At 53.1% G+C, this 17715-nt stretch overlaps 1 protein-coding gene across 1 annotated transcript in view; it reads left to right on the top strand.

Annotated features, from left to right (window-relative positions):
* Nucleotides 1-17715, top strand: part of cadm1a (cell adhesion molecule 1a) — a 450797-nt gene that overhangs the window by 408180 nt on the left and 24902 nt on the right. Inside the window, exon 11 of the mRNA XM_073029526.1 lies at nt 2713-2745. Within this exon, the coding sequence (XP_072885627.1) occupies nt 2713-2745 (33 nt within the window). The remainder of the gene's footprint in view (nt 1-2712; nt 2746-17715) is intronic.

The following is a 17715-nucleotide window of genomic DNA, read 5'->3' as shown; positions in this document are numbered from 1 at the left end:
TCCACTCTCCTCTCCTGTCAGATTCCTTCCTCTCCAGCCCTTTACCTTTCCCACCCCTCACCTCCCCCTGGTGTCCCTCCTCCTTCCCTTTCTCCCACGGTCCACTCTCCTCTCCTATCAGATTCCTTCCTCTCCAGCCCTTTACCTTTCCCACCCATCACCTCCCCCTGGTGTCCCTCCTCCTTCCCTTTCTCCCACGGTCCACTCTCCTCTCCTGTCAGATTCCTTCCTCTCCAGCCCTTTACCTTTCCCACCCCTCACCTCCCCCTGGTGTCCCTCCTCCTTCCCTTTCTCCCACGGTCCACTCTCCTCTCCTATCAGATTCCTTCCTCTCCAGCCCTTTACCTTTCCCACCCATCATCTCCCCCTGGTGTCCCTCCTCCTTCCCTTTCTCCCACGGTCCACTCTCCTCTCCTATCAGATTCCTTCCTCTCCAGCCCACACCACCATTTTATTCTAGCACCTTTCTCCCCATCCTTTCCAGTCCTGATAAAGGGTCTTGGCCCGAAAGGTGGGCTGTTTAAAAATTTCCAGATGTTGCCTGACCTGCTGAGTTCCTCCAGCATTGTGTGTGTGTGTGTGTGTGTGTGCGTGCGTGCGTGCGTGCGTGCGTGTACGCGCGAACGAGACTGAAGAGTAAACAACAGCATTGAGTTTGAGCAGTGCCCCCCATCCCACCCAGGTGGGCTGACACAGTGATGATGGTCTCTGCTGGTTAGACGATTTCCCCCCCACCCCACCCCCCCGCCGGTTCCACACATTCCCTAGTGTGAACAGAATCCCCGCGTTCGTCCTTGCCGTTTTCCACCCGGAACCACGCACCATGCGTTTCTTTTCTTTAAATTTAGTGACACAGTCAGGTGAGAGGGGTGTTCTGGCCTCTCGAGACACCCTGCCCCAGCAAGCTCCGACAAACGGTCAACACTGACCTCATCATGGGGCAATTTGCGACGACCAGATTAACCTACCGGGCACGACCTTGGTGCCTGGGAGGGAACCGGAGCGCCCGGGGAAAGGCCCAGGCATTCCACAGGGAGGATGCGCTTAATCTCCCTGCAGAGGACGTTGGGAACTGAAATCTGACCTCGGCTGTAAGGGCAATGCGCGGCCCGCTACGCCACGGGGCGCCCTAGCGCTGTCTGGGCGGTCAATACTTGAGGCGTTCCAGAAGACGTAATTGACACCAGAGGTTCTGCAGGCACTGGAAATCCAGAGTAACACACACACACACACTCACACACACACACTCACACACACACACACACACACACACACACACACACACACACACACACACACACACACACACACACACACACACACACACACACACACACACACACACACACACTACTGCAGGAACCTCTGAAGTGAGCTGTGCGCTCTCCCATCTCTCATCAGCCAAAACGAAGCCCCGAGTTTATTAAACTTGCTACTTCCCCGGATCCTCCAGGAGACTCTGTTTGCCTCTGACCTTTAAAATTTAGCAAATAAAGCTAATTGGGAGCTGTCAGATTGGAAGCGGGGTCCCGTAAGAAGTGACCTGTAACCTAAATTTCGAAGAGCAATTTATTTGTCAGCTTAAATCAATACAGACCTCAGAGCCAATACGGTGCTGAGCAACCATCCCATCAGTTTATAATCCCATACCTCAAAAACAACCCTCACCAGTTGGCTGAAATTGATTAGAGTCAGCATCTGCCTAATTGAATTAAGTTCGCAGTAGATTATTTTGGCCGAATGGGTGTTTTTTTTTCACCCCCTGTAATGAAAAGTACTTTTCTCTCAATTAAGTTGCACGTTCAGAGGGCAGAGAACGCTTCGTACTTCATGCAAAATGTGTTTGCCTGTTTTTGGGTCGAGCGTCGATGGGCCAACCGGGAGCAATTTTGCGAGGCAATCTTAAGCTCTTACGTACGAAGCAATTAGTCATAAAATTAGTCAGGCGGCCGATCCGGAGAGAGCCCCCTGGCCCAGATGGTTTGATCCTGGGACGGGGGCTGGCGGTCTGGCCAGCTGGAGTGGCAGCTACCCTCCCCTCTCCCCTGTCTCGTGGGATGCTAACTGCTATTTATAAAGCTGTCCGTTAAATGTCTTACATGCGATTTGTTGCTGAGGTAGGTATTTTCGAAATGCAGATTTAACGTACCGGGAGACCTCCGCTTGCCTTGTGGTGAAAAATGGCTCCCCGCCCCCCCCAAAGCCACACCGAGCCACGGACCCGCGCACTTGGAGGCCTTGGGTCAGGTTGGCTCCCTCCACCAAAGTCCTGAGGTGAAAGGCAGGGCGGGGCGGGTGCGGAGGGGAAGGTCTTAGTTCTTCAAACCTCACACCTCCCTCCCTGAAATGCGTTCCCGACTGAAACGTTGAGCGGGGAGCGACTTTGTGTGTTGTTTTCATGTAATCGTGGCAGCCATTCCTCCCCCATCCCCCCCCCCCAACCCCGATCATCGTTGCCTTGACAACTGCAAATTGGTGTACTGTGTGAGTGGGTCTGTAGATGCAATATTCGTTCACTGGCTTCTTGTTATTTTACAGCATAAGATTAATTTTCAACCCTCCCCCCCCTTTCTCCCCTTGTTTGAGATGTTTTAACAATCTAATTATTGCTGGTTGTTGTGGAATTTCTCGATGCTAGCTTATGTTTCTATTCCATCTCTCCCACTCCTGTGCATGCTGCTCCCCTCCTCCAACCATCTGTCCCGTGTGTAGCCACATCGCCGACTGCAGAGCCGTCAAGCCACGGTTGGTACAACTTCATTTTTAATTACAATTTCTGTCTGTGGAAAGACGAGCCTTGGAGTGAGGTGTGCTGGGTGGGTGGTCTCTCTCCAAACACTGGGTAGGCCTTGGATTGGGGTGTGCAGGGGCAGGACTCTCTCCAAACACTGGGTAGGCCTTGGATTGGGGTGTGCAGGGTGGGTGGTCTCTCTCCAAACACTGGGTAGGCCTTGGATTGGGGTGTGCAGGGGCAGGACTCTCTCCAAACACTGGGTAGGCCTTGGATTGGGGTGTGCAGGGGCAGGACTCTCTCCAAACACTGGGTAGGCCTTGGATTGGAGTGTGCAGGGGCAGGACTCTCTCCAAACACTGGGTAGGCCTTGGATTGGGGTGTGCAGGGGCAGGACTCTCTCCAAACACTGGGTAGGCCTTGGATTGGGGTGTGCAGGGGCAGGACTCTCTCCAAACACTGGGTAGGCCTTGGATTGGGGTGTGCAGGGGCAGGACTCTCTCCAAACACTGGGTAGGCCTTGGATTGGGGTGTGCAGGGGCAGGACTCTCTCCAAATACTGGGTAGGCCTTGGATTGGGGTGTGCAGGGGCAGGACTCTCTCCAAACACTGGGTAGGCCTTGGATTGGGGTGTGCAGGGGCAGGACTCTCTCCAAACACTGGGTAGGCCTTGGATTGGGGTGTGCAGGGGCAGGACTCTCTCCAAACACTGGGTAGGCCTTGGATTGGGGTGTGCAGGGGCAGGACTCTCTCCAAACACTGGGTAGGCCTTGGAGTGAGGTGTGCTGGGTGGGTGGTCTCTCTCTCTAAACACTGGGTCGGCCTTGGATTGGGGTGTGCAGGGGCAGGACTCTCTCCAAACACTGGGTAGGCCTTGGATTGGGGTGTGCAGGGGCAGGACTCTCTCCAAACACTGGGTAGGCCTTGGATTGGGGTGTGCAGGGGCAGGACTCTCTCCAAACACTGGGTAGGCCTTGGATTGGGGTGTGCAGGGGCAGGACTCTCTCCAAACACTGGGTAGGCCTTGGATTGGGGTGTGCAGGGGCAGGACTCTCTCCAAACACTGGGTAGGCCTTGGAGTGAGGTGTGCTGGGTGGGTGGTCTCTCTCCAAACACTGGGTAGGCCTTGGATTGGGGTGTGCAGGGGCAGGACTCTCTCCAAACACTGGGTAGGCCTTGGATTGGGGTGTGCAGGGGCAGGACTCTCTCCAAACACTGGGTAGGCCTTGGATTGGGGTGTGCAGGAGCAGGACTCTCTCCAAACACTGGGTAGGCCTTGGAGTGAGGTGTGCTGGGTGGGTGGTCTCTCTCCAAACACTGGGTAGGCCTTGGATTGGGGTGTGCAGGGGCAGGACTCTCTCCAAACACTGGGTAGGCCTTGGATTGGGGTGAGCAAGGGTTGGGGCTCCCCTGCCTTCTCCCTGTCACCTTCGATGCCCTGACTGATCGGGAACCTAACAGCCTCCACCATAAATGTCCCCACAGCCGTCCATGGCGATGGATTCCACCGATCCTGGCTGAAAGGAATTCCCGCTCATCTCCGTTCTAAATGGACGTCCCTCTCTCCTGAGCCTGTGACTCCTCCCCCCACCTATCAGAGTCACATGAAGCCGTAGGAACAGGTATCAGATCGCGAGTCCTGGTTACGCCAGGCAGACAATCTCTGAAGAGTATCGATTATGGGCTGTGGGGGGGTGGGGGGGGTCACCCCCCGTCTTGTAAAGACACACACACTGCCCAGAGGAAGGCAATGGCACAAATCACTCCTGCCAAGAACAGTCATGGTAGCCCACGACGTGCGACAGGGCACATAATGATGATGTCATACGGCGCGGCACATCGCGACGATGACGGCGGCGGCGGGCGGTCAGTCCAACCGCGCCTCGCAGGCGCCATTGAACTTTGACCGACGGCAGGGAGAGAGGACGGAACGCATCGCCACCGGTGTATGCACACGGCGTAGACGGTAATCACAAGAGATTCTGCAGACGCAGGAAATCCGGAGCTAAACACACACATAAAACTCAGCAGGTCAGGCAGCGTCCACAGAGGGGTAATAAGCTCTTCCATTCTCTCTTCCCACCTCCCTCCGAGGCTCGTTTTTCCAGCCAGTTTATTTTTTTGGAAGATGCATGTGATTATAATGCTGCTGCTGCTTGTGCTGTTGGTCCACAGCTGTGCGGTCTAACGTTGCTGTGTCGTCGAGAGATCGGCCTGTGTTCTTAACCCTTTCTAATCTGTGCACAGTTTCTGTCGCTTTCTAATGTCGCTGCCCCGCTGGTCAGGGCTGAAGCCTTCACGCCAGGTGAGGTTCTCCTTTAAAAGAGGCCGGGAGCGAGAGAGGTCGAATCGCTCCGCTGCGTTTCAGCGAACCGGAGAGATCTGCTGGCACGGTGTCTCCGCGGGTGGTGCGGAGACTGTGGAAGTTAGCGAATGGTGCAGCGTCCGGCCAAAGGGGGTGGGGGGGAAAGAGAAGGTGTGCAAATTCAGCCCCCACCGTTGCTGATCCGGTCAGGGGGAGGGTGTGGCTCTGTGACCTCGTGGTCAGTAATAGTGGCCGGCAGAAGGCAGGGAGTGGCCTGTTCAAGGCAAATATACTATCAGTGCGCATTAACGTCATTCTCTAGCGGGTATTCAGAGAAACACGATAGAACTGTTGGAAAACTTCACCCAACACGGCGAACAACCAATGTGCAAAAGACAAGCAACTGTGAAAATGCAAAAGAGGATAAAAATAATAACAAGTAAATAAGCAGTAAATATCGAGAGTGTGAGATGAAGAGTCCTTGAAAATGGGTCTATGGGTTGTGGAAACATTTTAATGATGGGGCAGTGAAGGTACCCCTTTGGTTCAGGAGCCTGATGGTTGAGGGGTAATAACTGTTCCTGAACCTGGTGGTGTGGGTCCTGAGGCTCCTGTACCTCCTTCCTGATGGTTGAGGGGTGATAACTGTCCCTGAATCTGGTGGTGTGGGTCCTGAGGCTCCTGTACCTCCTTCCTGATGGTTGAGGGGTAATAACTGTTCCTGAACCTGGTGGTGTGGGTCCTGAGGCTCCTGTACTTCCTTCCTGATGGTTGAGGGGTGATAACTGTTCCTGAAGCTGGTGGTGTGGGTCCTGAGGCTCCTGTACCTCCTTCCTGATGGTTGGGGGGTGATAACTGTCCCTGAACCTGGTGGTGTGGGTCCTGAGGCTCCTGTACCTCCTTCCTGATGGTTGAGGGGTGATAACTGTTCCTGAACCTGGTGGTGTGGGTCCTGAGGCTCCCGTACCTCCTTCCTGATGGTTGGGGGGTGATAACTGTCCCTGAACCTGGTGGTGTGGGTCCTGAGGCTCCTGTACCTCCTTCCTGATGGCAGCAGTGAGAGGAGAGCGTGGCCCGGGTGGTGGGAGTCCCTGATGATGGATTCTGCTTTCTTGTGACAGGGTTTCATGTCGATGTGCTCAGTGGTGGGGAGGGCTCTCTTTACCCCTGATGGGTTTGGTGATTATCGCCGCATCGGTGGGACAAGGTTCCCTCGCTGTATCTCCCTCCGACTCTGTAAAACCTGAAACCACCCTGAACAAAATGGATGTGCTCGGCAGCCACTGTGTTGGGTGCACCTGTAAATCTGCTCGTTAATGCAAATATCCGAATTTAATGAGCGGGTACAGCGGAGGTTTGAGATCAGAGTTTTCCTTCCCCCGGATGAGCTGCCGACCGCGGCCTGACGAGCCCCATCTGCCCGGAGCGACTGGTTTTGAGGCGCCAGTGACCCGCCTTCGCCCCCTTCTCCCGTCAGTAGAAACGGTTCCGCCCGTCTCCGTAACTAAGCCCCTTGTGAAGGCCAGGAGCTGGAGTGGGTTGTCAGATGCATCAGGAGCATTTAATAGTTTGTGGGAGCTTGTTCCTTGTTACCACCCCCGGCTATAACAAACTTAAGGAACAATTTCAATTATTAATGTTCTTAATGCCAATAATAATTTTATTTATGGACAGACAGGCAGACACTTTTCATTCAGACGTTATACTTTAAAGTCCTTTGCAAAGGGTAGAAATTGCAAGCGTGAAGAAGATATCATTTAAAAGCAATCACAAACGAGAAAATATGCAGATGCTGGAAATCATCACACACACACACACACACACACACACACACACACACACACACACACACTCACACTCACACACATACACAATGCTGGAGGAACTCAGCAGGTCAGGCAGCGTCTATGGAGAGGAATAAACACAAGAGATTCTGCAGATGCTGGAAATCCAGAGAAACACACACACACACACACACACACACACACACACTCACACACACACACAGAGTCACACACACACAATGCTGGAGGAACTCAGCAGGTCAGGCAGCGTCTATGGAGAGAAATAAACACAAGAGATTCTGCAGATGGTGGAAATCCAGAGCAACACACACACACACACACACACACACACACACTCACACACACTCACACACACTCATACACACACACACACACACACACACACACTCACACACACACACATGTACACACACACACACACAATGCTGGGGGAACTCAGCAGGTCAGGCAGCGTCTATGGAGAGAAATAAACACAAGAGATTCTGCAGATGCTGGAAATCCAGAGCAACACACACACACACACACACACACACACACACACACACACACACACTCACACACACACACACACACACACACACATACAATGCTGGAGGGACTCAGCAGGTCAGGCAGCGTCTATGGAGAGGAATAAGCAGTCGACGTTTCGGGCTGAGACCCTTCAGCGGGACTGCAGAGAAAAGAAGATGACAAAGGCAGAGTTAGAAGATTGGGGGTGAGGGGTGTGTGGGGAGGGCTGCCTTAAAGGTTGACTGTTCACTCTTTTCCAAAGATGCTGCCTGGCCTGCATTTTGTGTGTGTGTGTGTTGCTTATTTAAAAGCAACGTTAAACAAATGGGTTTAGAGCCGGCATTGATAAGTGTCAGCTGATCTTGCATATCAAATTATGAAAGAGATAGATAAGATAGAGGCAGGAAAATTGTTTCCACTGGTAGGTGAGACTAGAATGAGGGGGTATCACCTCAAGATTCGGGGGGAGTAGATTTGGGACGGAGATGAGGAGGAACTGCTTTTCCCAGAGGGTGGAGAATCGGTGGGATTCTCTGCCCAGTGAAGCAGTGGAGGCTGCCTCAGTAAATATATTTAAGACAAGGCTGGATAGGTGTTTTGCACAGTAGGAGTGGGATTAAGGGTTGTGGGGAAAAGGCAGGGAGGTGGAGATGAGTCCGTGGTCAGATCAGCCATGATCTTATTGAAGGGCGGAGCAGGCTCGACGGGCCGAATGGCCGACTCCGGCTCCTGTTTCTTGTGTCCTTATAGATTTAAGTATTGAGTGTTGATTTGAAGCTGTAGCAGGCGGCCGTCGATCCCAGGGTATCATGGGTTTGCGCCTCTGGTGGACTGTGTCGTCTCGGGGGTGCAAACCTGGGCGGGGAGGATTTGAGGAACTGGCTATTGCCCATGCAGCGGGCTCCCCCACTCCACGTCACTGATGTGGCCCGAGGGAAGAGCAAGCGGTGTCGTCGCAGAGGCTGCCAGAGTGCAGTTGTAGACGACGTCAAATCGCCTCAGGGACCCCCCGGGCTCCGGGTTTCTTCCTCGGGGTTTACTCCCGAAGCCTTTTCCCGTGGGCGGGGACGGCCGCAAGGCAGCCGGGGTTTAAAATTCAGTCTTCCTTCTCCTAGGCGGGCTGCTGACGAGCCCCCCGCTGGTTTTGAGGGGCCAGTGGCCTGCCTCTGCCCCTTCTCTGGTCAACGGAAGCAGCTCCACCGGGCCTAGTGGCTGAGCCGCACGTGAAGGCCGAGAGTTGGGCCTGCTTGTCGGAGGCTGTCAGAGTCGCGCACCATTTGGAGCACTTTATAGGTAGGGGGAGCTTATCCCCACCACCTGTGACGATCTTAGGAAGGAGGAAAGCTGACCTGGTGATTATCTCCTGAGAGAGTTTGTTTCAATTTAAGAGGAAGAAGAGGCCGAAGCTTCGAGCAGGATTATGAAACAAAAGCTACAGTTCCAGACCAGTAGGAGCGTTAAAGACAAGGAAGAGATCTTTGAGATAGATTCAGGAAGATACAAGAAACCCACATAGTACAGAAGTGTTAGGCTCTTTTATTCTAATCCGACACTTTTAATCGATTTTCAGCAGACCGAAGATTTAATTTCCTTTGGGCGGATGGTTAATTTCTTTTGTCGGGGAAATTGTTAGCTGGGAAGCACGTCTGCTTTAATCATTCCAGCCGGAGCTCATAGTGATGTGGCTTGACGTCACCCCAGTTTGCAAAGCCCACAGGGTGTCAAACAGGAAACTTTCTTCAAGTTTCTGCATCCTTCGTTGTCACTTCCAGTACGCCAGTGCAAAGGAGAACTGAACGATTGTTACTCCAGGTTTCATGCAGCACAAAATAAAAATAACACAATAAGAATTTTTTTTTTAAAAACTGCAATAAATTTGGTAGGACTCATCAAAATAGGACATACATGGTTAAACGGTAGGGCATTGAGGAATGCAGTAGAACGGAGTGATCTAGGAATAATGGTGCGTAGTTCCCTGAAGGTGGAATCTCATGTGGATAGGGTGGTGAAGAAAGCTTTTGGTATGCTGGCCTTTATAAATCAGAGCATTGAGTATAGGAGTTGGGATGTGATGTTAAAATTGTACAAGGCATTGGTGAGGCCAAATTTGGAGTATTGTGTACAGTTCTGGTCACCGAATTATAGGAAAAATGTCAACAAAATAGAGAGAGTACAGAGGAGATTTACCAGAATGTTACCTGGGTTTCAGCACCTAAGTTACAGGGAAAGGTTGAACAAGTTAGGTCTTTATTCTTTGGAGCGTAGAAGGTTGAGGGGGGACTTGATAGAGGTATTTAAAATTATGAGGGGGATAGACAGAGTTGACGTGGATAGGCTATTTCCATTGAGAGTAGGGGAGATTCAAACAAGAGGACATGAGTTGAGAGTTAGGGGGCAAAAGTTTAGGGGTAACAGGAGGGGGAACTTCTTTACTCAGAGAGTGGTAGCTGTGTGGAACGAGCTTCCAGTAGAAGTGGTAGAGGCAGGTTCGGTATTGTCATTTAAAGTAAAATTGGATAGGTATATGGACGGGAAAGGAATGGAGGGTTATGGGCTGAGTGCGGGTCGGTGGGACTAGGTGAGAGTAAGCGTTCAGCACGGACTAGAAGGGCCGAGATGGCCCATTTCCGTGTTGTAATTGTTATATGGTTATATGGTTAAATATAAATGCATAAGATAGCTTATATACATAGATTGAGTGTATGAACATAAAGTGACGCTGGGCACGGACATAGGAGTAGTCGGCTAGTGGTGTTGTGGCATCAGCACTGGACTTTGGGGCAAATGGTCCCAGGTTCGATTCCGGCCAGCTCCTCATACGCTTCCCGTCCCTCCTGGGTCGAGTGTCGAGCTGGCAACTTGGCCTCGTAGAAACGGCCGCAAATGTCGCCACAAGACGCAGAGGGGGACTAAAAGCAAGTTAGTCACGGTCCTGGTGTGGATGCTACGTAGCCCCCTCCCCGACGGGAGTGGGACGGACAGTCCGTGAGCAGGGTGGGTGGGATCCTTCACGGTCCCGGTGTGGATGCTACGTAGCCCCCTCCCCGACGGGAGTGGGACGGACAGTCCGTGAGCAGGGTGGGTGGGATCCTTCACGGTCCCGGTGTGGATGCTACGTAGCCCCCTCCCCGACGGGAGTGGGACGGACAGTCCGTGAGCAGGGTGGGGTGGGATCCTTCACCGTCCCGGTGTGGATGCTACGTAGCCCCCTCCCCGACGGGAGTGGGACGGACAGTCCGTGAGCAGGGTGGGTGGGACCCTTCACGGCGTCACTGGCCCCTTTCCCGGCACCTCTCTGTACGTGTGCCCTTGATAACGGGTAGGCTGCTGCAGGCGATGTGCCGGGCCGTTCCAACTACCCGTTGCCTTAATGGCATTCGTAAGTACCTTATGAATATTGTGGATCACGGGTATCAAAGTTAAAACATTCATGTGAATCAGAGTCATTCTTTTTATCTTCCGAACAAGATTGCGTGAAGGGATTCTAAGTCCCAGTTCCAACACTGCCAGATGGGTTTCAGAGAGCGTGGGGAGGCCGATAATGGATGAGGATAACCTCGGGATGAGGAAGCACTGCGGGCCTTCGGATCTCTCCGCCAGTCGCCCAGTGCGTCTAGTCTAGCTGGAAGCTTTGCACCCTCGGGACGATTAGAGGAGATGTTCAGCCCACTGACTTCATGCTGGGCGGTCCCATCTACCCCCTGTTCACCCGCTGAACGGCTCTTCCCAGTTCTCCACGGCAGCTAATTAACCTGCGGAGGCACGTCTGTACCAAAGGAGGTGCGTCGGGCGCCCCTTCGCTCCGCTGGCCTGCAGGTCACCCTTGGGCGAGGTGTAGCACCTACTTAGCAACCCCCCCCGCCCCCCCGATCAGGGTCAAGTGAGGCCGCGGGAGCGGGCGGTGGGCGGTCGCACGAGCAGCCGGTGCAGATCACGAGTCCCGGTTATGCCACCACTGACGCCAGGCGGGCGATCTCTGAAGAGTACCCCAAAGAGTGGAATTGTCTGCCCCGTGAAGCAGGGGAGGCTACCTCAGTAAGACCGAGGCCGGATAGATTTCTGTGTCGCGGGGGGGGGGTAAAAGGCGGGTTGGTGGAGCTGAGTCAGATCAGCCACGATCTTATTGGTGCCCACTGATCCGCCGAGTCCCGGCAGGGTTTCGTGCGTGCCGCCCGTACAGAATTAAATCCGGCTCTTCCGCTCCGCCCGCGTCCTCCCGAGTCTGCGCTCTTGCCCTGGGTTCTCTGGGCTCACAGCAGGGTGGATGGGGGATGGGGGTTGGGGGGGGAGAGCACGCTGCGCCCGACGCTTCTGGGTCCCTGACGCATGCTGACCAGAAGACACGAGGTCGGTCGAAGGCGGCGCCGGGAAGCGCGAGAGTCTGCCCGAGGTCCCACCTTCGTTCGCTTCGACGAGGTGCCCTGCTCTCTGTGAAGAGCCCTGCTGTGCCAGTTGAAGAAGTTAAGAAGGTAGTTTCAGCCGTCCCTGGCCAAGGTATTTTAGGGGGGGGGGAGAAAATGTCTCACCTGGCCTCAGAGCGTGGAACAGAAAGAACGTCCGTTCAGTCGTGTCAGTTGTTTGAAATAAGACGCCGTCTCATATCGGCGTTTACGCGACTGCTGCACCTTTAGATCAGGGCGCCGATAGTGCAGGATTAGTTCTTTCCTTTCCCCTTCCATCGTAACCGCGCGGCGGCCGCTCCACTAGGTATGCCCGACCCGCCAATCGCGTGGCCGCGGCCTGACGCGTTAACAGAACGCGGGCGCGGCCGAGAGGTCCGGTGCTTGCCCCGACCAGACGTCGGGGGGGGGGGGGTGGCGGCGGGAAGAAATGCGATCCGAGCGACTTTGAGGGTCGTCGGTGCCGGACGGGGTGGTTTGAGTGAATCGGGAACTGCTGATCTCCTGGTGGTGGGGTGGTGGGGGGTGGGGGGTAGCGTCTCATACACGGTAGGCTCTAGAGCAGGGGACCCCCAAACCTGAGGTCCGCACGGGGTCCTTGCTTCGTGGTATTGGCCCGGGGTGTTAAAAAAAAAGAGGTGGGGAACCCCAGCTCTAGAGTTTACAGAAAGCGGTGTGATCACCGACAACAACGAGAAGGAAAAGGGGCTCCCAGTGAGTGGCAGGTCCCGAATCAGACTATCTTTGAGCACCAGACACAGCAGGCCAGGCAGCATCTATAGGGAGAAGCACTGTCGACGTTTCCGGCCGAGACCCTTCGTCAGGATCTTTGAGCGCAGGGGCAGGACAAGTATACCCCGGAAATCACTACGGGCACTCGGTCTTCGCGTCAGGAGCCGGCGGAGGCCAATGAAGAACGGCGGACGCCCACCCAGCCTTTCCCTGCCCGGTTCCCGCGGCCGACACGGGGGGGGCTCCGCATCCACCTGGCAACCGGGAGGGGTTGTTGGCTACCGACGGGAGCCGGGTTCAATTCCCGCTGCCGCCTGTGGCCATTCCCGCCCGCTCACTCCGAAGACGGACGGAAGGGTGGAGACACTCCAGAGATTTCGGAGTACGTTCGTTATCAGAGATTTCTTGGGATTTCTTATTTTTTTGCTCGCGGGCAGCTGATAGAACCCAGTTTAAAAACAAACGAAGAGCAAATCCCGGTGCACAGAGAGAAGAGAGGCGTTGTGGATAGTGTGGAGGGCTGTCAGAGGTTACAGCGGGGACATCGATAGGATGCAAAACTGGGCTGAGAAGTGGTAGGTGGAATTCAACCTGGATAAACGTGAGGTGGTTCATTTTGGCAGGTCAAATATGATGGCAGAATATAGTATTAATGGTAAGACTCTTGGCAGTGTGGAGGATCAGAGGGATCTTGGGGTCCGAGTCCATAGGACACTCAAAGCTGTTGCGCAGGTTGACTCTGTGGTTAAGAAGGTGTACGGTGTATTGGCCTTCATCAATCGTGGGATTGAGTTTAGGAGCCGAGAGGTAATGTTGCAGCTATATAGGACCCTGGTCAGACCCCACTTGGAGTACTGTGCTCAGTTCTGGTCGCCTCACTACAGGAAGGATGTGGAAACCATAGAAAGGGTGCAGAGGAGATTTACAAGGACGTTGCCTGGATTGGGGAGCATGCCTTATGAGAATAGGTTGAGTGAACTCAGCCTTTTCTCCTCAGAGCGACGGAGGATGAGAGGTGACCTGATAGAGGTGTACAAGATGATGAGAGGCATTGATCGTGTGGATAGTCAGAGGCTTTTTCCCGGGGCTGAAATGGTTGCCACAAGAGGGCACAGGTTTAAGGTGCTGGGGAGTAGGTACAGAGGAGATGTCAGGGGTAAGTTTTTTCACTCAGAGGGTGGTGAGTGTGTGGAATGGGCTGCCGGCAACAGTGGTGGAGGTGGATACGATAGGGTCTTTTAAGAGACTCCTAGACAGGTATATGGAGCTCAGAAAAATAGAGGGCTGTGGGTAACTCTAGTAATTTCTAAGGTAGGGACATGTTCGGCACAGCTTTGTGGGCCGAAGGGCCTGTATTGTGCTGTAAGGTTTTCTATGTTTCTACGTTTCTGAAAAAAAAAACGAATTGTGCGAGTAACAAAAGTGAACATTAATGTCCCAAAACAAAACGAGTCCTTGGACCTGAAGCCCGGAGCAGGCTCCGTATCCATCCATCAGGTGCCCCGGCCCGTCCTCCGGACTGCGTCGGCCGGTGAGACGGATGGCACATTTCACTGCGCGTCTTGGCGTATGCGCGACAAAGCGAAACTACTTCTCACCGTACTCGAGGTTAGCGAAGGCGCAGACGCTCCAGGGGTTTAGAATCAGAACCGGGCTGAAAAATCACTGGCACGCGTCATGAGATGTGTTTCTATTTTGTCCTCCTCTGCAGCAGCAGCAGTGTTTAATCATAAACAAGAATTGTAAATTACAGAACCGATGTAATTTCATGCACTGAAACAGACCTACGTGTGCGATGATAAACCGGATTCTGATACGAGTCTCTGTTGTGGACTGAGAGTGGGAAGGGGGGAAAGGAGAGGGGAATCATGGTTGGGGAAAAGGGGAAGGGAGAGGGGAATCATGGTTGGGGAAAGGGGAAGGGAGAGGGGAATCATGGTTGGGGAAAAGGGGAAGGGAGAGGGGAATCATGGTTGGGAAAAGGGGAAGGGAGAGGGGAATCATGGTTGGGGAAAAGGGGAAGGGAGAGGGGGAATCATGGTTGGGGAAAAGGGGAAGGGAGAGGGGGATCATGGTTGGGGAAAAGGGGAAGGGAGAGGGGAATCATGGTTGGGAAAAGGGGAAGGGAGAGGGGAATCATGGTTGGGGAAAAGGGGAAGGGAGAGGGGAATCGTGGTTGGGAAAAGGGGAAGGGAGAGGGGGAATCATGGTTGGGGAAAGGGGAAGGAGAGGGGAATCGTGGTTGGGAAAAGGGGAAGGGAGAGGGGTATCATGGTTGGGGAAAAGGGGAAGGGAGAGGGGAATCATGGTTGGGGAAAAGGGGAAGGGAGAGGGGTATCATGGTTGGGGAAAAGGGGAAGGGAGAGGGGAACCATGGGTGGGAAAAGGGGAAGGGAGAGGGGAATCATGGTTGGGAAAAGAGGAAGGGAGAGGGGAATCATGGTTGGGAAAAGGGGAAGGGAGAGGGGGAATCATGGTTGGGAAAAGAGGAAGGGAGAGGGGAATCATGGTTGGGAAAAGGGGAAGGGAGAGGGGGGATCATGGTTGGGAAAAGGGGAAGGGAGAGGGGAATCATGGTTGGGAAAAGGGGAAGGGAGAGGGGGAATCATGGTTGGGAAAAGGGGGAGGGAGAGGGGGAATCATGGTTGGGAAAAGGGGGAGGGAGAGGGGAATCATGGTTGGGAAAAGGGGAAGGGAGAGGGAATCATGGTTGGGAAAAGGGGAAGGGAGAGAGACATTCTGTAAAGATCAATAGACTGATTGTTTGGAATCAAGTGTCCTTTGGCTGGTGTCTCAGGGCTGGGTGTGTCTGCACCCTACCCCCCAGCACTCCTTCTCTGCCACCTGTCCCACACCCCCTCCCACGGGCGCTCCACCCTCGCCATTCCCAACATCCTTTGCCTCCCGCCAGATTTACAAACTCGCCCCCCACCCTCCCGCTCCACGTCGACAAACGCAAGTACTGTGAGAAAGTCTTCGGCACCCGAGCTACGTAGATAAATATGCAGCCGAGACTTTTGCACAGTACTGTATATGAACAAAAATTCAATTAAATACGTAGTGCAAAGAGCGAAGGAGGTATACACGGGCTGATTGGCCATTCGGAAATCAATGGCGGTGGGGGAAGAGGCTGCTCCTAAAATATTGTCTGCGTGTCTTCGGGCTCCCATACCTCCTCCTCACTGCTAGCTGCTGAGCCAATAATGGATCAAAACACCTTGGGCTTTCTATCTGGTGGCAAAGTAATTTTAAGCTAATTTTGGATTAAGCTACTCTGCTGACTTCTGTGTTGAGACAATTGCAAGATTAAATAAATCCCTGCCCGCGTTGCTCAGTCACAGTACAGAGTGCTTTCCCTTGCACTCGACTTGGTGTAATTGGAATTAACAGCCCGAATTAAACAAGTGCTTCGAGCCAGTCACCTGCAAATTAAACGTCTTTTATTCTCGCTCTGCGTTCGCTACCTTTATTGAATCTTGCCAGCTGAGTGATAGCGCAGAGAGCCAACCTAGTCCGTGGGCAGATGGGTTGGCTATCGAAAAACAAAAGAGCGGATAGAAACTTCAAGCCCGTAAGAGATAGGAGCAGCATTAGGCCAATCAGCCCGTCTTTGCTGCCCCACAGCTGAGGTCCATTTTCCCTCTCGGCCCCAGTCTCCTGCCTTCTTCCCCCCCCATATCCCTTCGTGCCCCGACCAATCGAGAACCTGTCGGCCTCTGCCTTCGGTACGCCCGGTGACCTGGCCTCCCGTGGCGACGGATTCCACAGATTCACCACCCCCTCCGGCTGAAGGCATTTCTCCCCGCCGGTCGAGCGAGCTGGGTTTCTCCCTTTCGGAGGCGAAGGAGCGCGAGGGGGTGATCTGATCGAGGCGTGCGGAGCGAGAGGAGGCGTAGATCGGGTGGACAGCCGGAGACTTTTCCCCAGGGTAGAAACGCCAGGGAGCCCATCACCGGTAATCCAAAACTTGCAGTGATAGGGTGAGGTTGTAAATCAATAAGCAAAATTGCTGAAATAATACCACAAGTATCTTTCCAATATTTTTCCGAAAGAGGGCAAGACCAGAACATATGTGTCAAGGAAGCTATCTCAGACTTGCATCCGTCACAGACAGGATTTATATGGCAGTAAAAATGAGCCAACTTATCCTTGGACATATGGGCCCGTTGAACCACCTTAAATTCTGTCAAGGCGTGTGTAGCACATATTGAAGAAGTGTTAACTAGTTGGAGGATCTTCTCCCATTTCCCTATAGGCAAAGGTACCTGAAGTTCTCTTTCCCATCCATTCTTATCAGATGTACCTTGACGTATTTTTGTAATCAATAAGTAATTGCTATTAAACTCTTCTGGTAGGGGTTTCAACCTAAATTTTTTTCTGTAATTTCAGTTTGATGAGATATCGGAAAAGTAGGTAAAATAGCATTCGAAAAGTGTCTAATCTGTAAATATCTGAAAAATGTTTTTTTTTAAATCTTTTTCATGTTCAGTCACTAAGAGATTGGGAGGCTTAGATTCCACACGTTACTCGGAGTCTGATTCTGTATACGTTATCCGTTATTAATGTAATCCTGATCTCTTTGTATCATTATCATCGGTATGTTTATCTACTCGAGACTCAGTAAAAAAGATTTAAGAAAGAAGAAATGCAAGGGAGATAATTGGTGGGAGGTAAGGGGGTGGGGTGTCGGAGGTAGACTCTTTACGTAGACAGCGTATGGTACAGCATGCCGGGCGTCAGTCATCATTATGCGCCTTGTCATATGACATCATCATCGCGTGCCCTGGCGTGCGGCGCCTTGGCGATCGCGGTCTGCCCGTGACCCCGCGTGACTCGCGGCAGCAGCAGGGCTTGTGAGGTGGCGCCGGCCGCTCGCGCGGCTTCACGCCGCCCTGATCGGGCCGGGGTGGGGCTGAGCAGGTGCTACGCCTTGCCCAAGGGTGACCTGCAGGCCGACGGAGGTTGCGGGGGTGGGTGGGTGGGGAGGGGGGGGTAGGAGCGCCTCACACCTCCTTCGCTAGAGACGTATCGCCGCCCAATAGGATAGCTTACGTACGCCGTCTTTGTAGATGCAACCAATCTGAGATAAAGAGCAAGAAATAAACAAATAAATATATATTATTATTTATAAATAACTATAAATAAAAGTTAAAAAGGTTAGAAAAGTTAAAAAGTTAGTTAAGAAGACTGCTACTCTTTAAATCATAGAGATATGGTGAAATTAACAGGACT

Source organism: Hemitrygon akajei, chromosome 26, assembly GCF_048418815.1.
Source record: "Hemitrygon akajei chromosome 26, sHemAka1.3, whole genome shotgun sequence".
Lineage (NCBI taxonomy): Eukaryota > Metazoa > Chordata > Chondrichthyes > Myliobatiformes > Dasyatidae > Hemitrygon > Hemitrygon akajei.
This window is presented reverse-complemented; position numbering and strand designations above follow the sequence as displayed.